The 23,193-nt window shown below is 39.8% G+C and overlaps 2 protein-coding genes across 2 annotated transcripts in view; both read left to right on the top strand.

Moving 5' to 3' along the window:
• Positions 1 to 11,571, top strand: part of strc1 (stereocilin 1) — a 54,600-nt gene extending 43,029 nt beyond the window's left edge. Inside the window, exons 20-27 of the mRNA XM_020534306.2 lie at positions 689 to 878; positions 1,276 to 1,445; positions 2,634 to 2,789; positions 4,037 to 4,179; positions 5,736 to 5,884; positions 7,335 to 7,432; positions 8,458 to 8,608; positions 11,357 to 11,571. Of these exons, the coding sequence (XP_020389895.2) occupies positions 689 to 878; positions 1,276 to 1,445; positions 2,634 to 2,789; positions 4,037 to 4,179; positions 5,736 to 5,884; positions 7,335 to 7,432; positions 8,458 to 8,608; positions 11,357 to 11,454 (1,155 nt within the window). The 3' untranslated portion in view covers positions 11,455 to 11,571. The remainder of the gene's footprint in view (positions 1 to 688; positions 879 to 1,275; positions 1,446 to 2,633; positions 2,790 to 4,036; positions 4,180 to 5,735; positions 5,885 to 7,334; positions 7,433 to 8,457; positions 8,609 to 11,356) is intronic.
• A 9,462-nt stretch (positions 11,572 to 21,033) lies between these two features.
• eif3ja (eukaryotic translation initiation factor 3, subunit Ja) overlaps positions 21,034 to 23,193 on the top strand; it is a 37,457-nt gene continuing 35,297 nt past the window's right edge. Inside the window, exons 1-2 of the mRNA XM_020534311.2 lie at positions 21,034 to 21,169; positions 21,301 to 21,386. Coding sequence (XP_020389900.1) covers positions 21,148 to 21,169; positions 21,301 to 21,386 — 108 coding nt within the window. The 5' untranslated portion in view covers positions 21,034 to 21,147. The remainder of the gene's footprint in view (positions 21,170 to 21,300; positions 21,387 to 23,193) is intronic.

Below are 23,193 nucleotides of genomic sequence, written 5' to 3'. Positions count from 1 at the left end.
GAAGCAAAGGCTGGTAAATGGAATTGAGTTACAGGCCAACTGTATTCGAGTTGAATGGCAGAATGCTGTCAAGAGGTTGAACAGCTTCCTCCTGTTCCTATCTTCCTAAGAATACTTTGTGTTTTTCTGGCAATGACTGACTGACTTTTCCAGTCTGCAGGACAGAAAGGTCAAAAGTTCTATACAGTAAATAGTGTGTGATGTGACTCCGTATTTAATGTCTAAGTGAAGACCAGTGTATGAAGAAAAGTATTTTGTGCACTATTGCACATGTATAGGAGCTACGTTGTAGACAGTGCTTGTAGCAGTTCAAGGATGGAACTCTGTGTAGTTTGGTAGTGTTGGGAGGATAATTTTGTGGGGAGGTGGATTGTACATTTGGAAAACTTTGGGAAGGAGGCAATGTGAGGGGGTGGTTGCAAAGATACAGCAGAACTGGGAAAGAGATTGCAGGATTGTTGGAGCACCTGGATCATTGGCAAGGGAGATGCCAGTGTATGTGAATTAGTAATTTGAAAAAGATCAGTGTGAGGTGGGGGCAGTGATTCAGTGTAGAAGGAAGTGCTTAGATCTGCATCAAGTGTGCCTGCTGACTGATTAAAGATTCCCCATCAATGTAGTGAGAAGATTCAACTATTGGATATAGTAAGTAGAAAATGTAATCCATTTCATGCTTTTGTGGTTTCAGGATGTTTTGATCATGGAGAGGATTGAGATGTTATTTCACAGCCAAAAACATTGGGAAGAAAGTGACTTTGGTTCTACTTGCCTGCAGAAAATGGAGAATTCTGATCTTGACGATCTCTTCAGAAAACAACAAATATTATTGCAAACCTCAGCCGAACTTCTCAGTGCCAGGCAGCTACAGACCAAAAATGGTGAGACTGGTCATGTTGTATTTGGAATTTACACCTTCAGTTTCCTTGGTCCTAAGTTCTGGAACTCCTCCTCAAACCCCTCAGCTTCTTCGCTTCTCTTTCCTTTTTTAAGATACTGTATCTTGACCTGTAGGATTGCAGTTTGCATCAGGATTTATGCTAAAGAAAATGTTTTTTCAGGCTGTGCATGTTCTTCAAGCCAGCTTCTGTCACTGCTACCTTGAACCCAGTGCTGGAGCTGCACAGTAAAGAGTGGGGTGTCAAGTGGAAGGGGATTCAACTTGTTATCAAGTGATCTTTTCCTGACAAACAGTGTACAATGGTCAGGGAGATTAAAAAAAATAAGATGAAAGTACTTGGCAAATATTGACTGCTAATATTACTTGTCTTCTGCTAGACCTTGTCCTGAGCTGCAATGCAGTCCGGACGACCCTTCCATCCGCATGGACAATTGATTTGTTGACCGGCATGTCCAATGATGACTTCATCAGCTGCTTGGAATTGTTTGGTCAAGATCCTCACTTCCAGTCATTTGAACTATTTCAGCTCTTGGAGAGGGTTAAGCAGGTAAAAATATTACATGATGTGGTATTTGGCTTTGTAGAACAGGAAACTCAGTGTGTTTAAGTGGAAGCTGGCTAAGTATTTGGGGGAGAAAAGAAGCAAAGGTTATTCTGATGGGGTGAAATGAAGTAGTGTTAGACAAGATTTCATGGGGCAGAAACACTAGCATGGACCTTTTGGGGCGAGTGGGCTGATTTTCTCTGTTTTTCCATACAACTCTCATTTCATTATAATTTGTTGTGCTCATAAAGATGCTGATAATTTTTTGGAGTATCTTTATGCTTTTTGGAGTTCATTGGTGAACGTCCTTCATATGCTTGCTCAGGTACCTATTCTTCACATATAACCTGAGACTATGAGTGCTAATGGACCCTCCCATACACATAACCAACTCAAAATCCTCATGCTTTAGTAGAGAGCAGCCACAAGAGGCAACATTGGCTGATCTTTGTTCTTCCTGGAGGCATTATAGCCAAATGTAATATTCCACTGGTTGCTTCACCTGACATCACCTATTCATATCAGTCTGGTACTGAATCTGGTAATGTTTTAGTATGTGCATTTCAGCAGCCGCTTATTCAATTTGTGCAAAACTTGGCCATCAGGGTAACTAAGTGCTTTGATGCTGATTTGGTTTTAAGTTGACAAGAAGCTTTTATTCCTTTCTTTCATTCCATTTGTTCCGTCCTGTCTTTAAGACAGAGACAGATAGGTTCTTGATTAGTAAGGGAATCAAGGGTTATGGGGAGAAGGCAGGAGAAACAGGTTCAGAAACATAGCAGCTAATGATTGAATGGCAGAGCAGACTCGAAAGGTCAATTGGCCTAATTTTGCTTCTGTCTCTTAGGGTCTTTCTCCTGTAAATGCATCTATTTTGATTGACTGAACTAACTTATGTGGTAGCAAATTCAATGTTAGTACCAATTTCTCTTGAATTCCAATTGGATTTTTCAGTGACTATCTTACATTTATGGACCCTAGTTATGGTCTCTTTCGCATGTAGAAATATCTATTACACTGTCAAATCCTTTGATAATCTTTCAAACCGCTGTCAGATCTCAGCTTAGCCTTCTCTTTTCCAGAGAAAAAAGCCACAGGTTGGTCAGTCTTTCTTGCAATGTGTAATCGCTCAGTTTTGGTAAGTCCCTCATAATGCGTAGCCTTCATTACAGAATAACTCTGTTCTCTCAGATTTATAGACCCGTGTCGGCAATGCCACCCAAGGTGATTGAGCAGCTGGGACGAGTAGCGACTCAGTTCACAGAAAAGGATTTAACAAGGTTGGACTTGTCGGACCTTGGAGCAGTGATGGCTCTGGGTAAAATAGCAGAATGGAACAGGAAGAAGGTAGCTTGTGCCTGTTGATTAATGAAACTGAAAAACAAAGATTTTCATTTCTGTAGCAACTTACATGACTTCAAGACATCCAAATTACAGTCACTGATGTAGTTTTGATTAGTCATCACTGTTGGAAATCTCGTGGCCAATTTGTGAGTAGGAAGCTGTCATAAACAGCAGTGTGTTAATGATCAGATGATCTGTTTTTTGCAACATTATTTGAAGGATAAATATTGCCCAGGATACCAGGCAGAACTCCCCTGCTATTCTTTGAAATAGTGTCAAGGGATTGCTTTTGTTCTCCTTAGGGCAAACTATCCTTGGAATGACATCTCATCTGAAAGACAATACTTCCAAAAGTACAGCACTCCCTCAGCCTAGATTTCTTGGGACTTGAATCCAAAATCTTCTGACTCAGACATGAGAGTGCAACTAATTGAGCCATGGCTGACACAGCACTGCCACAATCAGCATGTGTACTGAGCTGTATGTGGACATGGTAAAAACTAACCTGTTAGTGTGTGCCCAATATACAATGCCTGCTTCATCAAGTTGACTAATCTGCATCTTGAAACAACGTAGCTATTGCTTCAGCTGCACATTTGGTAACCTTTGGTGGTTGTACGTGATGCTTATCTATTTAAATCTTTATGGTTTTCCTGGTGGCTCAGCTGGCTATATCAGTGGGTGTTGCACTGAACTGACTAGCCCAGGTCCCAGATTTGATTCAAAGTATGTCCTGACTAAGTTGATGTCTGGCAATGTAGATACAACAATTGACATTTAATCCATTGAGTGGAGAGACGATGTTCTAGGGATCCTGGTCCTAATTACTGTCTAATACCCATAAGCAGAGCAACAGACTGAGTTGAAAGGTTGCCATTAGAACGCCATGCATTCTGTCCAGTCTGTAAACTACATTTACTCCCTAACCTCACTACCACTCACTCCCTTTAAAGACATTCCTAATGATTCGTAATGTGCTGTCTGAAAGGAAGGCAATTCATTGGTTACTTTCCAAATGAAATTGGATAAATGCTTGAAATTGAGAAATTTTGAAGTGTTATCGTAAAAAGTAGGAGTATCTAATTGAAGAGCTGGCATGGGTATGATGGGCTATAGTGGGTGAATCTGAGATAGGGTTAGGGCCACAAAGTGGACAAGTACAAAAAAATGACTGTATGGTCTTTGTTTTGCTACAAGTGAAATTGAATGAATTTCTGCACTTCTAAGGGAGAATCTGATATTTGTTCCAGCTCACTATACTGTTTACATCCTTCCTGCGGGTGAACAGGCGCAGGATAAATGAACTGGATTCTGTCAGCTTGGTAGCTCTGGGGCACCTCATCTGTGGCATCAAACAAGCAGATATCTCTGCAATAGACCCGATGCAATTTAGGTAAGCACCATCGAAATTACATTCTGGGGTATGAATCTGATACAGGTGAGTCAGAATTCTAGCATTCCTTGTGTTTTTGCATGTTAATAGTTCCAAACACAAGGCAGCTGACAAGGTAGAAGGCTGAGCTGGGACCATGTTTGTGGCTTGATTTCCAATAGGAATAAGTATAACAGACAGGTCGGAGATGATAGTAACACTTCTCTTGTTTACCATCTCTCAACTAATTGAATACTGATGTGTTTTAAAAGTAAAGTACTTTTTACTCTGACTGCTGTAGAATGCCGCACGTTTACGAAAGGTAGAATGTGTGAGGACATCCAGGTTTAGTTGTAGGCTTTAAAAAATAAACATTTATTATTCAGCACCTGAATATATTTGCAACCACCTTCATTCAGATACTCATGCAGACAAACACATACACACACAATCTCAAGAGAACCAGTTGTGTTTATTAAAGATTTCTGTTTTACTACCCAACTGAGGTGCAGTTGAACCTCCATAGCAAAGACCTAGTTTGTGTTCATCACATTAGAGAGATAAAGGCTAACTCAAATTCTCTGCCTATTGATGGTTCGTGTTCATTTTCTGGTCTGAATCTTTGTCTTGATGCCCCAAAAATGTGCCTTACTGAGTGTCTGCTCTGTAATCTAGTTTCTGTCATATGACTGGCGTGTTTCTGTTCATTGTCCGCACAAATGGTTTCTGATGACTGACCATTGTGAAAAAATAGGGTTCGTGTTGCACCTATTTTTTCACAATGGGTGTCCTCCCACATTCTACCCTCAGTCTGATAAAGTAGAGGATTTTTTGCACACATTCTGTAGAATTCAATTCCAAAGCCGAAAGGTCTGCATGCAGCATTGTGATAACAATTTATTTAAAGCTCTATTTGCTGACACCAGCATGTCTGCTATGTGCTGGTTTAAATTGCATGAGTGCAGATTTTGGTTGGGGGTGGTAGGGCGAGAGAGAGATTTGAAGCAGGGCAGCCATTAGCCACAGCAAAGGTCTTTTGCATTTTAATGATTTCTCAAAGATATACAGTAACCAGAAAGCCTGTTTGCATTTTGATGACTTTTCCAAACATGAGCAGTAGCTCAAGAGCTCTGTGCAGTTCCAGGCAAGGAAAATCACCTGACTTCTCAGCTACTTTTGTTTTTAAAATCAAGTACCCATGCATTTATATTCCATGAGGCTTTATTATGTGAGTGTTACATAGGGATAGACCATAAAGTTCCTGGAACCTGTTTGCTGACATCTTGGCTGATCTGTGACCTAACTCCAGACAAAGAAATCGGGTGGAAGGGGACTTAGGAGTTCAAACACTAGCATAGACTATTTCTGCCACATACATTTTACGCATTTCTATGTAACATCTGTTAAATATTAATGATTAATAATTATTGTGTTAGTTTCAAATTCTTTTGTCCTTTTTGTTTTATCAAATGGTTTAAAATTGTATTTCTTTCTTCTGCTTAATTGAAAAAGAACCTTTATTTCTAAATTGGACACAATGGTGAGTTGCTGTGTTGTGTTGTGCTGGTTTGTCTCAGTATGGCAGTTCTGTGGATTGGAAGACTCAGCCTGTCCTGTGATGAGCAGCAGCTGGCAGCCCTGGCCAAACTTGTCGCTCACTCTCGGACATTTGGAGAAGTCAGCCGGTGGAGATCTGAAGAATTCACTGAAATTGGTTCTATTGCAGGCAAGCAATCACTATTTAAACAGTTATTTTAACTTTCTCATAAATTTAAACATCATTGCTTGTTAAGAAAGATTTCCACACACACCACCATGTCTGGAAGAACAGGTTATGTGGTGATGTATCGTACTGCTATTTGCAGAACTTTGCAATGTACAATTTGGCTGCCATGTTTCCTATATTACAACAATGACTACTCTTCAGAAAGATATTTAATTTGCTGTAAAATGTTTTGTGACTTGCCAATTTCTTAGAAGATACTATTTAAGTCCAAGTCCTTTAATTCTTTTCACAGAACTGAATACTCAGTAGTGCTGGAGCCTGTTCTGTCATTCAGTTAGATCCTGCTGATATGTATCTCAATTCATTTACCCACCTTTGACCGATATCCCTTAGTGCACTAACTTGAGCAAAAATCTATCAAACCTAAATCTTGATGTTTTAGTTGACCCCCAGCATTCACAACCTTTGACAGGAAAGAGTTTCAGTTTCTCACTCTCCATTGTGTGAAAATGTGTTGTCTTGTGGAGGTGACAGAAGCTTGGGGTAATTTGAATGATTGCTGTTGGGAAACAAGGATCTTAGGGTGAAGGATAGGGATAGCTAAAAAATGATGGAGCATGATGTTTTCAGGTATTGTTGAACTGTAATAGGAACATGTATAAAATAGTGGAAGTCCTTGATAACATGGGTGCTGGGATCCAAAAAAAGTGAAAACATCATGTAGCTGAACAACATTAATAAGAAATCTCCTATGTTTAAACAGCAGAATGAAATTTTAAATAAAGATTTATCTCTTTTGGGGCCTTGATGCTGCTGCCCCTGCATGCCAATTCACAACGTATTGAACCACCTTACAGACTTCCACAACAACAACAAACAAAAACAGAAATTGCTGGAAAAGCTCAGAAGGTGCAGCATCTGTGGAGAGAAATCAGAGTTAACGTTTCGGGTTGAGTGACTCTTCATTAGAACTGAAGAACTTGAGTTCTGAGAATCAGTCACTAGTCGTGAAACGTTAACTCTGATTTCTCTCCACAGATGCTGCCAGACCTGCTGAGCTTTTCCAGCAATTTCTGTTTTTGTTTCTGATTTCTCCATAGTCCTTTCAGTTTTTATAGCCTTCCACTATATATGAGCAAAAGCAAAACATTGTAGATGCTAGAAATCTAAGATTAAAAACAGAAAATGTTGGAAACGTGGGTCAGGCAGCATCTATGGAGGAGCAGTTGAGTTAAAGTTTCAATTGATCTTTTCTCAACACTGGAAGATGTTGGAGATTAAATAGTTTATAAGCAGCTACAGAGCTAGGGAAAGAGTGGGTGGAAATGGGGTTCACGGAAAATTAAAAAGGAAGGCCTGTAATAGGGTATAACAGTTACTGCTTGACTGAACGTACTTACAGTCTTACAATTAGTATTTTACTCTCACTCCCTCTTCCTCACTTTAATAGCTGGACTACCAGATATTATACTGTCAGCTCTGGTTAAAGAACAAATTGAAGGACTCACTCCTGTTGCTATTGCTAGTATCCCGCCAAAGAAATTTTCAGTAAGTGTGGAACATTATCCTTCAATCCATATAATGTAATTAAATTAAAATTTTAAATAATTAAAATATAGAATTTTATTTGCTTGAATTTATTTCTTTTCTGAAACTGTTGACTTTGATGGAAAGATTTTTCACATGGCCACAGAATAATTACAGATGATTAGGGCCATTTGGCCCATTTCATACTGTCTGTTGAGAAGACTGTAAATTTTCTACTGCAGAATCTAATTATTCCCTAAAGTATTCTAGGAATTTTCCCTCCACCTCACATCTGGAAATCTCTTGTAGCCATTGATAATTCTTTCTTAAAATTAGGTCTAAATGTGCTTTTTATAATTTCAATCCATGATGACTCATCCTGCTGTCTCAATTTCATTATAAGTAATATTCCTGATTTTTTTTCTGTTTCACAAAACTGTTGTTTGTCCTTCTTTAACATGATCAAATGCATATTTTTCCAGACTAAAGAGCCCAAGTGCTCCTATCTTTTCTCATGGCCTTTTAAACTCAGGATCAGCACTGTGAATCTTTGCACAGGTACCAACAATTTGAATGTTTCCGTTTGTCTTGTTGACTTGAATTGAACACAATGCTCAAGGTGAAATCATACCAGAGCACAGTACATTCTACAGATGCCTACCACTGTGTGGTCTTTCGTGATTTGTCATCTATGAATCTTGAAGGTGAGTTAGCAGGATCTCCAATGGCCTGAATGTTACAGACTGGTACGTGAGTTTTCAGGAGGAAAAATGATCAGGAAACAGAAGCCGTGAGAAAATTTTCTCTTGCGTAACCCAGTGGCATTCAGGTCAAATGACAGCACCCACACCACTGCATTGATTGAGACCAAGCAATTCAACATTGGTCTCCACTCAAACCTGGATCATCTAGTTATGACTCTATCTTTAACTCCAGGGTCAATTTTATGACAGGTCATTAAAGTTGCTTCCAGTCCAATTTGTCACTAAGTATACTGGGATTTTTTATTTGGTGTTTCCTAATTCCCTTTATCCTTTCTTTGGCAGGTTGTATTCAGTCCCAAACAGATTCGCATGTTTAATTATCAGCAGGCAGTGGCTGTGACTCCTTCTCAGATGCAAGAACTTGGTGACTTTCAGAAGAAAGCTCTGGATATGGTGCTTACTTCGTGGCACAAAACAGCAATTGACATAAGAGGTAGAGCTCCACTGGCCCATTGCCAGCCTGTTATATAAAACATTCAACAAATAAACAGGCCAGGAGACTGAACATATCCGTGCTGGGATTATGTTCTACATAGTCTTACTCTTTCCCTATTTCACCCAGCAGCATATGCTTTTGTTCCTTTCTCCATCCTGTACTTATCTAAACTCCCTTAAAGACATCTGTGCTACTTGCTTTACCCACCATTATTTGATTGAGGGGATTGCCAGGTTATGATGAGCTTTTAATGATGGTGAACTATCGGCAAAAGCTGGACAACCAATAAGTGTTACAATAAAATCAAAATTAAAAACATTTCAGAATATTATGAAGTGATTAATCTGACAGGGGGCTCTGATGCACTTGTTTGTACTACTCGGCACCCCAAGTCACCAATAATGCTAGTTGTTTGGCAGTGCCTCAATATTAAAATCCTGACCCTAGTTTTCAAAACACTTCATGACCCTTGACTTCCTTATCTTTGCAAACTGTTCCAACGCAAAATCATCTGAAATCTCTACGCTCCTCTAATTGTGGCCTTTTGATGTTCTTTGATTTTAATTGTTCCACCAGAAGTGGCTGTGCCTCGGCTGCTTGGAACCTAAGACCTGGATTACCTCCTTAAACCTCTCAGACTCATGACCTTGTTAATGAAAAGTAATTTTATTTAATTGCATTCAGGTGGTGGGAATTAGCTGTTCAAGTCCCACCTCGTCCAGAGGGTAAGAATGCGATAGCATAGTGGTATTATCACTTGACTATTGATCCAGAGACCCAAGTAATGTTCCAGGGACTTGGTTCGAATCCCACCATTACAGATGTTGAAATTGGAATTCAGTATAAATCTGGAAGTAAGAGTCTAATGATGATCATGAATCCATTGTTGATTGTCACGAAGAACCCATGTATTCCAGAGGTGTGTAATAACATCTCTGTTATTTGATTTGGTTGATTGGTAAATGTATGTAATTGTTAAGGGTCTTTGTGGTGCAGTGGGAGTGTCCCTCCCTCTGGACACCTGCTCCAGAAGTGTGATTGCAACTCTGAATAGGTTGGTTAGAAAATAAAACATAGAAAGGAACAAACAGATTCTGGTTTTTGGTGAGGAGATGCATGTATATAGCATGTAACTCCATAAATAAATGCGTAAAACGGTATGTAAAGATTACTTCCAATTCTATCCTTCACCACTTTGATTTCTGGAAATTAACAGACTTCTGAGGTTTGTCAGTGCAGGAGCATTTTTGAAATAGTGACCATAACTCAGTTGGGTTTCGGATAGATACTGAAAAAGATGAGGATGGGCTGGGAATAAAAGCTGTAAACTGGGGAAAGAGACTAATTGTACAAAGATCAAGTATGGTTTTGCCAAGTGGACTAGGGGCAGCTACTTCCAAGTAAAACCGTGTCAGGGCAGTGGGAAACATTCGAAGATGAAATAGCAAGAGTACAGGACAAGCATGTTCCCATAAAGGCAAAGAGTGGGACCAAGACCAATGAACCATAGATGTCAAAGGACCTAAAGGTTAGGATTAAGAGGAAAAAAATGTTTATTAGCAGATACTGAGCGAGGAGATATCTGGGACCTTAGCAGTAATTTTCAAATACTTTCTGGCCATAGGTGAAGTGCTAGATGACTGGAAAACTGTTAACGTTATTGCATGTAGATCAGAGAAGGCAAGAATTTCCTTCTGTGCAGTGAACCAGATGGGTTTTCTGACAACTGATGATTATTTCATTGTCACCATTATAGAGACTACCTTCCAATTCCACCTTTACTAATTGAATTTAATTTTGCTTCTGGAAAAGCCTAGAAACTGAGTGACACAGTTTAAAAATAAGGGGTCTCCCAAATAAGATAGAGATTAGAATTTTTCTCTCTGAGAAGATTGTGAAATCTGTGGAGCCCTCTTTCTTTAGATATTAGTGGGTACAGAGTCACCAAATATTTTTTAAGGTAGGGGAAGATAGCTAGTTGACTGAGAATGAAGTCAAGGAATATAAGAGGCAGACAGAAAAGTGGACTTGAAGCCAAAATAATATAAGAACAGGAATGGGGGGCGTCGAATGGGCAACTCCTATTCTTCCTCCTAAGTTGTATGCCCAGTTGCTGAAGATGTAGGATTTGCTTCTGGATTACTAGTCCAGTGACATTGCCACTATCTTCTCCAGTTTTAAGTGATGTTGGATAATTGGTGACAATTACCACGTTCTCAGCATGTGTCAAAATTACATCCCTCCTGACCTATAATGTTAAGTAACTACATTTCAAAAAATGAAAATCCTCACTGGCATTTCTTGAGATGAATGTTTCAACCTTGCAGCTAAAGATTGTTAATGCTGGGAAGCAAATAAACAATTCCATTTATGCCCAGTGTTGGAATCAAGCCACTCCTGGATTTCAGCTGATCCCCAAGCACTTGCCATAGCCAGAATCTCTCTTTTGCCTAATGCACCAGTACGTTTCCTTTCAATTCCCAACTATTCATGTGGCTTTGCTAAGTTTACAGTTTTGTATAGTTTAGGCCTCAAATTTCTTTCCTTAACCTGCTCCCACTTAACTTTGCCCTCTCTCTTCCTTTCAAACCATCCCTTAAAATCCAACCTTTTAGCTTCTATATATCCTGCACTAGTTCTTCCTTCAGGGAGACATCCATTTCAAAATTGATACTAAAATAATTAATTAAAGCTGTGGCATGGATCAAATGTGCTGATTATTAATGAAATCTTCTTTGTTTATAGGAAGATCATCTGGAGAAGTTATTTCTGGGAGCTTTATTGGAATATTACTGTGTGTTGTTTGTAATGTTTTACATTCAAGTGGAGAAGCTTACCTGTAAAATACATTTTATCCTTTGTTACCCTTTAATGTGTTTGGCTAATATTTCATGAATGAGTTTTTAGTTGTGTGTTGGACTGACTGCAAACATTCCATATTGATGAGATGTATTGTTTGTCATGCAAACCTTTCCATTATTGTTTGCTGCTCTTGGCCATCCTTGAGTTGTGTGCAATTTAATAAAGAATTGTTTTCTGCTTTGAATTAAATTTGCCGTCAGAATCAATTGAGTGCTTCTATTTCTCCAACTGAGTTCTTCAATTCATTTCTCTACCATTAGTGACCCTGCCTATAACAGCCTCAGCCCCGGCATTTGGAATTACCTCCCTAAAATGTGCCAGCTCTCCAACTTAATTTATGATGCTCTTTAGAACCTACTTCTTTGACCACAATGTCCAAATATCTTGTGTGTAAAATTTGTTTGAAAATCACTCCTGTGAAGCACCTTGAAATATTTTGTTTTAAAGGGCCTATATAAATGTAAGTTCTTGTTTTGAATGTGGCTCTTAGTCCATCTCTCCCCCTTCTGAAGCTGCTAATCTTTGCTGGGATTTGATTACACAAGTGCTAATGTTTTACTGGTGCTTTATTCAAAAGGAATTCTTCATGAGGTCATTGGCTATTGAAGGAAGTCAACTGAGGTAATGTAAGCCTTGCCGCTTTCTAAGTACTCTGTAAAGCCTCAAACATCCGTCTGCGATTGCTTTGTCGAGCTGTGTGATCTTTCAGTTGCCATATTAGTTTGAAGCACATATTTTAGGTTGAGGTCTATTTAGCTGAGATGCTAAATTGTTGCTCTGTTTACCAGTTTAAACTATTAAATATTGCACAGGGGTTTCCCTCTTTGCTCTTGCCAATATACTTCAATCTGCATCACTAGCAAAGCGCAGTAACCCAAGTCATTCATCTCGCTGCTCTCTGAAGAACTTTGCTGTTTTCATGTTTGCAGGTTTTGTTGACATATCAGCACTGTCTCATGTCAGGAATACTGATTGTCTTAAGATGTTCTGGATAAGGTGCAGTACAAATAAAAGATTTTTTTCTATAAGATATCTTAAGTCTGGAAAATATAGAAGATGGGTAGGTGACCAAAATTGAAATAGATTTTTAAGACTTTTGAAAGTGAGAAGATATTCTGTGTGAGCGGGATGAGGGAGTTTCAGGTGGCTAAAGAGTGTGCATTGTTAGTTGAGTGGGGGACAGGAAGGAGAATGTGTAGTAGAGAGAGTTAGATTAGTGAAGGGATTGGGAAGGATGGAAGGCTGGAGGAAGTGTAAAGCTAGGTGTTGGTGCCATGCCCATGAAAGCTGACCTTGTGCTTATGAATATTGTCAACAAACAGCAACATATAAATAAGGAAAAGGAAGGGACCAAGGATGAAATCATAAGGGGCGGCATGGTGGCTCAGTGGTTAGCATTGCGACCTCACAGCGCCCGGGACCCGGTTTGATTCTACCCTCTGGTGACTGTCTGTGTGGAGTTTGCACATTCCCCCCGTGTCTGCATGGGTTTCCTCTGGGTGCTCCGGTTTCCTCCCACAGTCCAAAGATGTGCAGGTTAGGTGGATTGGCCATGCTAAATTGCCCATAGTGTTCAGGGATGTGTAGATTAGTTGGATTATAGGGGGATGGGTTTGGGTGGGATGCTCTTGAGGGTTGGTGTGGACTTGTCGGACTGAAGGGCCTGTTTCTACACTGCAGGGATTCTAAGAGTAAAAATACAGATGTAGGAAGAGAACATGTTCCTATCTGATCTGAACCCTAAGATTAATGTTGAAATAGTTTTTATTAAGTAGTTCTCAAAATGTGGGCATTGTTGTCACAGCTGTGATACTGTCCATCCCTTGTTACCCTTGCGAAGGTGATGTTGAGCCACCGACTTGAAAGCAGCCTGTATGTTAAAGGTACTCCCACAAGGATGGTAAGGGAGGGTGTTCCTGGCTTTGAACAGAGCGGCAGTGAAATAATGGCTGACTTGTGTTTACATTGAGATGGCATGTGGCCTGGAAGGGAGTAGGTACAAACACACTTATTGAGATTCAAGTCTTTTTCCTAAATGTCAGTGTTAAGTTCAGGCAAAATTGCCTAGATAATGTTGAGAGTCTTTATCTTCTTAGTAAATTTTCTTTGAGTTGGATGATTTGATGTTAATAATTATCTACACATCCTTTCCCTCAGCACATTCCCTGCATTACTGGCAGAAACTTCGTAGAGAATTTGTAGGAATGAACCGATTGAATGTTGGAACATGTTATCATGATTCCAAATCCTTCCCAAAAAGGATTAACAGGAGGAATGAGTATATACAAAATATAAACAGAAATTTGCAAAGTGTGTATTTTCCATAAAAGCATTTCATAAAAAGTCATCTGATAAAATGTGAAGTATTCTTTATGATTAGGATCAATGGTATGAAATGAGGCAGGTTTGATGAAATGTATTAATATAAATATATTTAGTAAAATATCTCCTAGAAAACAGTGATCAGGTCCCTCAGGCAGTGAGGCTGGAGAAATAATTGAGAAACCAGGAAGTAGCAGAAGAGGTAAATAAAATACCTGATATCAGTCTTTGTAGTAGAAGATTTTAATAGAATTTCAAAGATACTAAATTATCAAGGGGCAAAAGGGGGAGACGAAATTATGAGAACTATCAATTAAGAAAAAGTACTAGAGAAACCAATGGGACTAAAGATTCATACGTTCCTTGGATAGATTGCATCCTAGAATATTAAAGGAAGTAGCTACAGAAATGCTGGATGCACTGGTCACAATCTAATAAATAGTTTTGTCCCTTTATTTAAGGAAAGGTGTACAGGCTTGGGAGCAGTCCAGAGGAGGTTCACTAGGTTGATCCTCTTTCTCATGAGGGGAGGTTGAGTAGGTTGGGCTTGTACTCATTGGAGTTTAGAAGAATGAGTGAAGGCCTTATTGAAACATATAAGATTCTTAGGGGATTTGACAGGGTAAATGCTGAGAGGTTGTCTCCCCTTGTGGGAGACTCTAGGACCAGAGGGCATAATCTCAGAGCAAGGGATTGCCCATTATAGACAAATCTGGATGAATTTTTTCTCTAAGGAGAGTGAATCTGGAATTCTTTATTGTAGAAAGCTGTCAAGACTTGATCATTAAGTATGGTGACAAGATAGGCAGATTCTCTAAGGTTTTAGAGTAGATTTGTAGCTCGGGTTGTGGATGTTGTAGTTGGTTGGTTCGCCGAGCTGGTTCATTGTTTCGCAGATGTTTTGTTACCATGCTGGGTAACATCATCAGTGCAGCCTCCGATGAAGCGCCATTGTGTTTTTCCACGACACAACGGTGCTTCGTCAGAGGCTGCACTAATTATGTTACCCAGCATGGTAACAAAACGTCTGCGAAACAAACAGCTCATTTAGCCAACCAACTACAAGATAGGCAGATTTTTAAATTAACAAGGGAATCAAAAGTAGAGAAAAAGGCCAGAAGGTGGAGTTGAGAATTATTAGATCAGCCATGATCTCATTGAATAGTAAAGAAGAATCACCAGTCAGACTAGTTTATCCGTGTCCTGCTAGTAGTGGGCACCATCCGCTTCAGAATCTGAGGTGTTATGAACAGAACTTGAACACTCTGCATTCAACATCCCCATTTCTGACCTTATGAGGTCTTGCAGAAATGGTCATTAATGCTACTATCTTTGTACGGAGGGCATGGGACTAGAAGTTGAAACAATGAAGCAGTTGAAATCCCACAACATATTCTTACAGTACACATGATCAAAACAGTCAGAATAAGTTTGAGGTGCTGGCTCTTTGATCCAACGTTGGAACTGATCAAGTGTACTGATTTGTCCTAGATGGTTGTGAGAAAATCATACTAAATAGTGGACCATTTATTATCCGCAGAAGTAGTTCAGGATTTATTGATATTTTTTCCAACTTGTTTAGACATGTTATGACTCGTCATTAACCAAATTATAATTGAATTTTATATATTGTTTGAAAGGTAGAAAAGTGAGTCTAAGGCTAATATTTTAGAGTAGTAAATAAAGGCAACAATGTGGTTATGAAAGCTGAGCTAACTAAAGTGAACTGTGTACCAGGCTAGGGAAATAAATCAATAGGGAATCAGTGGAAGACATTCTGGTGATGTTTCAGAGTACTCAGACTAAGTATATTCCTACGATAAGAAATTTGAAGGGGAGGACTCCCCATCTGCGGTTAAATAAAGAAATTAAAGAGTAGAAACTGAGGGAAAAGTGTGGAATTTTGCAAAAATAAGTGGCAAACCATATGATTGGTCAGAATATAAAGAATGGTGCAGAGTAACTAAAGGATTAATCAGAAGAAGGAAATTAAAATATGACAGGAAGTAAACTAGAAATGCAAGGGGTTCCACAGGTAATTTAAAAGGCAAGAGTGAGAGAGTGGAGAGCTAAAAGATAGTAAGGACATGACAAATGAGATTAACATATATTCTGCTTCTGTATTCACTCAGAACACAAAAATCATTCCAAAATCATTGTAACCCATGGGAAGGAGAGAGGAACAGGGTGAAATTACAATCACAAGGAAATTGGTAGTGAGCAAACCAATTGAACTGTAGGCTGACAATCTCCAGTTCCCAATGGACTTCATCCTAAGAGTCTTAAAATAAGGTAGAGTAGATGCATTGGTGTTAATTTTCCAACATTCATTAGATTCTGGAAAGTCTCTATCAGACTGGAAAGTAAAATATAACCCCTCTTTTCAAGAAGGGAGGAAGGCAAGAATCAGAAAACTTATAGGCCAGTTAACTTGATGTCTGTTGTCAGAAGATGTTAGGATCAATTAAAGAGTGATAGCTGGGCGCTTGGAAAAGCTCAAGATAATAATGAAGACGTCAGTATGGTTTTGTAAAACGGAAACCATATTTAGCCAATTTGTTTTTTAAAGGAGTAGCATATGATGTGTATAAAGGGAGGCTTTGACATACTGTACTGATGGTGTAGTCAGCAACACATTAGCATGGTAAAGGTCTGGTACCAGACTATAGGGCTACCGTCTCTTTGGAGAGAGATGACCACTGATAGTGGTTTAACCTGAGGGTGACTATCAGGTGAGGGGAGAGATTGAGAAGGAGAGCCCTTCATAGTGACCTCAGCCGGTGCAAGAAATCAAACCTATGCTGTTGGCATCATTGCATCACAAACCAGCCATTCAGCCAGCTGAGCTAACCAACCCCTTTTAGCGTGGATAGAAGATTGGCTAGCTAACAGAAAACAGATGAATAAATAAGGCTTTTACTGATTGGCAGAATGCAATGAGTGGAGTCCTCAGAGGTTTATGCTGGGATCTTCAATTTTATATGAGGAGAGTGAAGGAATGGTAGCTACATTTGCAAATGACACAATGATAGATAAAGTATGTTGTGAGAGGGTATGTAGAGATTTCAGAGGGATATAGATAGGTTATGTGAGTAGGCAAAAACTTGGAAGATCAGAGTATAACGTGGGAAAATGTGAGGTTGTTCACTTTGGCAGGAAGAATTAAAAATACAGTGTATAAGCAATTAGGAAAGGTAACAATGCTATTTATCATGAGAGGAACTGAATATGAAAGTAAGAATGTTATGCTTCTCTTACATAGGGCACTCAGCATGTCTGGCAGCATCTATGGAGGGAAACAGTAAATGCTTCGTGTCTGTAGGGGTGAATTGTACCTGACCACACTAGGCAACCCATACCTGCTTATAAGATGGCAGACGGAAGCTAAGCAAAACTAAGTAGCCTGCTCACACAGTGAAACACAATGGTAGTTTTGAATAGAACTATTAGAAGGTCAGCAAAGAAACGCTGTATGTTCCCATCGGAGACAGTTCTGATAAATGACCAATTCTAGCCTTTTTAATGAAACGATGATTGTTCCAGTAAATGAATAACATCAGGTGCTAGATTAAGTCCCCAAGCAAGGACAACAGCTAAAGTTATGTTGTAGTAAATAGTTGCTTCTTCGAAGCTACCTGTAATATTAAACAGTTTCAAGTTAAAAATGCTTTAATTATAGAAGTTGGTTTCAATACATAACCAAAATACAATACAAACATTTTAAAAAATTAAGCCTAGATGTGAAGGTTAATTAGCCATAGGAGACACTGTCTCTTATGTCCTGAACAAGATAGATTGCTCACAACTCATAAATTACAAAATGTTAACAGTAGAAGTAGTTGTATAACGTTACACTTCATAATTAACTTTTATAACAGAAATTAACCTTATAGCAATTAGTTAAAACTAACTGACTTTATTTTTACATTATGTAATTGGGAAAGTGAGAAAACAAAAGGAGTAAATGAATGTGATAAAAGACAGCACCAAAATACAATGGGTAATAGAATTCGAGCTGCCTTTACAGATAAACAAGCCTGAGAAAGACCCAAAGGAGTATAGCGATTAAACTTTTGGAATGCAAATGAATAGGATGCATAGAAAAATCCCAAGGCCTAGTGATTACAATGTCTAACTAATACCATAAGATCATAGGAACCTGGGGTTGTCCATAGAAGTGCCCATCATTGATTAGATGAGTCACGGTGTATGGATTAAGAGGGAAGGACAGTGACTACGCTGTATTTGATTATTGTAACAAAGTGTATAAAATGCTGTATTTTCACTGTAAAAATCAAAGTTTGTCATTGATCTCCCTTCCAATCTGGGGAAGATCCTATGGCCCTCTCCTTGCATCAACTGGTTTCTGCTTGAATAAACATCTTCCACTTCCCTGAATACTGCCTGCCTCCTGAGTTTTTTGTCCCTGGTCATGAGGTACGCTCCTATAGTATAATAGTCCAATATGACTTTTTATGAACTCAAGTCCATCTGGTTGGAAGGCAGCTGTGTCCATTGCTTGGTGTGACATGGCACTACCAGGCAGAATTTCTGTGCCTGCATGTTCTTTCATGTTCCTATGACGCACAGCCATAAGTAATGATTTTTTCCATATTCTTTCATGGATTGCAGGCAGTATTGGCTAGGCCAGCATTTATTGCGCATCCTCAATTGTCTGGAGAGCAGTTAAGAGTCAACCATATTGCTGGGGGATCTGGCACCACGTGCAGGCCAGACCGAGGAAGGATATTTCCCTAAAGGATGTTAGTGAACCCAGTGACTTTTACAACAATCAACAATGGTGACATTAGCCTAGCTTTTATTTTAATCCAAATTCTTACTGAATTCAAATTCCACCACGTGCCATAGTAGGATTGTCTTCAAGAACTTAAGTGTTGCCAGTAGATATATACGGTCAGAAAATATATTATACCTCAAGTGTACAACGTGCTGTGTCTTTCGACATAGGTTTCAGCTCTTTAATGTTCCTAATTTAATCACTCCATCGTTGGCTGCTGTGGAATTCTCTCCCTAGCCTCCTCTGTTTCTCTACTCCTTTAAGACCTTCCTTAAAACCAACTTAAATAAAAGCAAAATCCTGTGGATGCTGGAAATCTGAAATAAAAATGGAAAGTGCTGGAGAAACCCAACAGGTCTGGCAGCATCTGTGGACAGAAAGCAGAGTTAACCTTTCGAGTTTATTGACCCTTCTTCTGAACATTCTGACGAGTCACACTGACCTGGAATGTTAACTCTGCTTTCTCTATAGATGCTGCTGGACCTGCTAAGTTTCTCCATCGCTTTCTGGTGTTATTACTAAAAGATGTTGGTTTGATGTCCTTTCGTGTAATGTGTTATTTGATTATTATTCCTGTGAAACATTTCAATTTGTTAAAGGCACTGTACTAATGAAGGTTGTTTACTTGTGAAAGTTCTCAGTATAAACATGATTTTAGATAATGCTCAGTTTAATTTACAAAATGCTTCTGGAAGAAATGGGAAAGCATAAATTACTTTAAAGTAAAAAAAGACAAAGACCATCAGATATAGGAGCAGAATTAGGCCATGTGGCCCATCAAGTCTGCTTCACCATTTGATCATGCTGATATGTTTCTCAACCCTATTCTTCTGCCTTCTTGTAACCCTTGATCCCGTTACTGATCAAGAATCTGTCTCTCTCTGCCTTAGATATACTCAATGACTTGGCCTCCATAGGTCTCAGTGGCAATGAGTTCCAGATTCACCACCCCCTAGCTGAAGAAATTCCTTCTCTCCTCAGTTCTGAAGGGTCGTCGCTTCACTCTGAGGCTGTGTCCTCGGGTTCTAGTCTGTCCTACTATTAGAAACATCTTCTCCACGTCCACGCTACCTAGACTTTCAATATTCTGTAAGGTTCTATCAAATTACCCCTTCATCCTTTTAAACCTGAATACAGACCCAGAGTCCTCAACCGCTCTTCATAAGACAAGGCCTTCATCCCAGGTTCATTCTTTTAAACCTTCTCTGATCGCCCTCCAATGCTAATACATTCTTCATTAGATATTGAGCCCAAAACTGTTCACAATATTTCCAAATGCAGTCTGACCAAAGCCTCATACAGCCTCAGCAGTACATCTTTACTCTTGTGTTCTTGTCCTCTCGAAATGAATGCTAACATTGCATTTGCCTTCCTAACTGTCAACTGAACCTGCATGTTAACCATAAGGGAATGCTGAACTACGACTCCAAAGTCCCTTTGTGCTTCACATTTCTGAAGCATTTCCCCATTTAGAAAATAGTCTCCATTTCTATTCTTCCTACCAAAGTGCACAAGCTCACACTTTCACACACTGTATTCCATCTGCCACTTCTCTGCCCACTCTCCAACTCTGTCCAAGGCCTTCTGCAGCCTTCCTACTTCCTTACCACTACTTTCCCCTCCACCTATCTTTGTGCCATCTCCAAACTTAGCAACAATGCCCTCAGTTCCTTTGTCCAGATCGTTAATGTATAACGTGAATAGTTGTGGTCCCAACCCTGATTCCTGTGGACTTGCACTACTAGCCACAGGTTGCTATCCTGAAAAAAAAACCCTTTCATCTCTGCCTTTTGGTAGTCCGCCAGTCCTCCAACCATGCAAGTACCTTGCTGCTAATACCATGGACTCTTATTTAGCAGTCTTCTGAAAATCCAAATACATCACATCCACTGGCTCTCCTTTGTCTAAGTTGCTTGTTACCTCAATTGTAACAGATTTGTCAGCCATGACTCCCCTTAAAGCCGTGCTCACTCAGCCCTATTTTACCATGCACTTTGAAGTCCTGTGCAATCTTATCTTTAATAATGGACTCCAAAATATTACCAACAACTGAGATCAGGCTACCTGGTCTATAGCTTCCTGTCTTCTGCCTCCCTTCCTAAATATTACATTAACCATTTTCAAGTCCTTTGGGACCCTCGCTGGCTCCAGTGATTCCTGGAAGATCACCACCAATGCCTCCTTTTACAATCACCTTCAGAATTATGGGGTGTAGTCCATCTGGTCCACATGATTTATCCGCCTTCAGACCTTTGAGCTTATCCAGCAACTTCTTAATGATGCCTACTGACTCTTGAAGTTCTGGTATCCTGCTGGTGTTTGCCACAGTGAAAACTGATGTAAAGTTTCTCTTCAGTTCCTCTGCCATTTCTTTGTTCCTCATTACCACTTCTCCAACCTCACTTCTGGCGGTGTCGCCGAAAGTCCAGCGTAGCGCAAGTACTGGGTGGGCAGACTTCTGGTCCTCCCAGCTCGGACCTCCAGTATCCCACAATGTCTAGTCCTCCAGTATCCCACAGTTCCTCAGCGTGACGGAGAGAGCGGGCAGGCGGACATGGCGGACTCGGACAGCTGGGGTGAGCGCGGCTTTTTGTGTCTCGGGTTTAATGGCGCCGAGAGGTTCCTTCTGCCTTTTCTTTCTCCTTCACTCCTCCATTTTGCCTATTTTCCTCCCCAAACTAATAACCGACTTCAATTTTCTTCGCAGACGACGATTTCCAGACGCAGGGGCCGGTGAACAAGCCCGTGATCGTGGACAGATGGGAAGGCGAGGACGAGGAGGAGGATGTGAAGGTAAAGAAAACACTAGACCCGGGCCAACAGTAGTCCTGGGCCCAGGCAACTTATCCCGCCGCCGACCGTTTGTCTTGGCTGTGTCTGTCTCTTACTATGCTAAAGGTGCTACACAAATGTAGGTTGTTCATATTTAATTTTTGATGGGAGTCGGGGCGTCACCATTGCTTCCGCATGGTTCCTGCTGATGGGATGAGTGGCAGTGCCATACTTCATACCACCTGCTACATATTCTGTTCCCTTAGTTATTCACCCTATGCTCATGGACCCTGAAGTTGGCACTCGTCAACACCTGCAGTATAAATTCCAATCCTCCTGTTCAAAACCTGGAATAGATTCACTTCTTCCCAGTGTATTTAACGTTTAACTCTGCATGCTGTTTGTTGCTCTAATTCCATCATTTGGTCCATCCTCCAAGGTTTTGCTCACTGCTGCCAGTTGTGCTTTCAGTTGCCTAAATCCAAATTAAACTTCACAGCCTTTCTATTCTTTCTCCTGTTTTAATGTGCTTCTTAAGATCAGTAATTTGAACAAATTTTTGGGCAGTTGTTTAAAAGTGGTTTGGTGTCAGTTTTTGCTATTTTTCTTGGCTGAGGATGGCTGTGATGGAGTGTAATTTCCAATCATTTATTGCTCCTTTTGAGGGGATCAGTCTTCTCACGTTTGTTTGCTTCACTTCATCCCTTCTGGGATGTAGCCTTTTGTCGTGGTAAATCATGTGTGTGTTGAATGGTTGTGGTCCCATCTGCTTGGCTTTTCTGTTCTTCCACTGGTATTGATGTTAAACTGCTCTCTACCTTCTGATAATTAAGTTAACGATGTAGCAACAGAGAGGCTCTTCCATTGTGCTTACAGACAATAATTAATCAGTTTGTGTTGTTTATAGGGGTCAAATTTGAGTGGAAACGTAGTTTGTCTAATTTAGGAGTCTCAGATTTCTCTATCCTCCGGAATAATAGCAGAGAAACAGCAAAGTAATGAAAAGTAATGTAATTTTTAAAAACAAAACTAACTTCAATCCAAGTGCATGTTTTATTTAAATATTCGAAAACATTGTCAGTGTATAGTTTTACTTCGCACATTAATTCCAAAAGGTTGTACAGAAAACACATTACTCCCACCATTATAAAGGCTGGCACTGCTTAACTCTAGCGTCAAGGGCCTCAAACTCCATTGACATAGTGGTTAGCTATTCAGCTGCTTTCCAGTGTATCCATGTGTTTTACCTGTTTATTGGGGGGAATAATGTATTGTATAACAATGCATGTTCTGCACTGCATGGTGGCAAATCCAGTCCCATTGATGTGAAAGCATATTGATCTTCAGGTGTATGTGGTAACTGTCAAATGAAAGCAACATCCTGTGGATGCTGGCGATCTAAAGTTGAAACAGAAAGTGCTTGGAAAACTTGATGAGTGTGTCAGCATCAGTAGAGAGAAACAGTTGCCTTTTTGAGTCCAGTACAGTCCTTTGCTTCCATTTCTCTCTCCAAAAATGCTGTCAGACCAGCTGAGTTTCTCTAGCACTTTATTTTTATTACCTGGTAACTGTGTTGCATCAAAGACAAGAGATTCCCACACTTTTTAGCCCATAGCAATCAAAGTAGTCTGAAGATTTCTAAATTGGAAGGAAGCTAATGGTCCTCAGTGTTTACTGTGCTTATAAAACTCCCAATGCAAACAAATTTCCATTATCACCCAGGGGTTCCCCCCCTCATACTGGAGCCATGATTTTTTTTAAAACCAGTAAGAATGACAAGTTAATTATTAAACCCTTCATATACACTGTCCAAAACCACATGCCACTA

The sequence above is a fragment of the Rhincodon typus genome, chromosome 33 (genome assembly GCF_021869965.1).
Source record: "Rhincodon typus isolate 14 chromosome 33, sRhiTyp1.1, whole genome shotgun sequence".
Classification (NCBI taxonomy): Eukaryota; Metazoa; Chordata; class Chondrichthyes; order Orectolobiformes; family Rhincodontidae; genus Rhincodon; species Rhincodon typus.
This window is presented reverse-complemented; position numbering and strand designations above follow the sequence as displayed.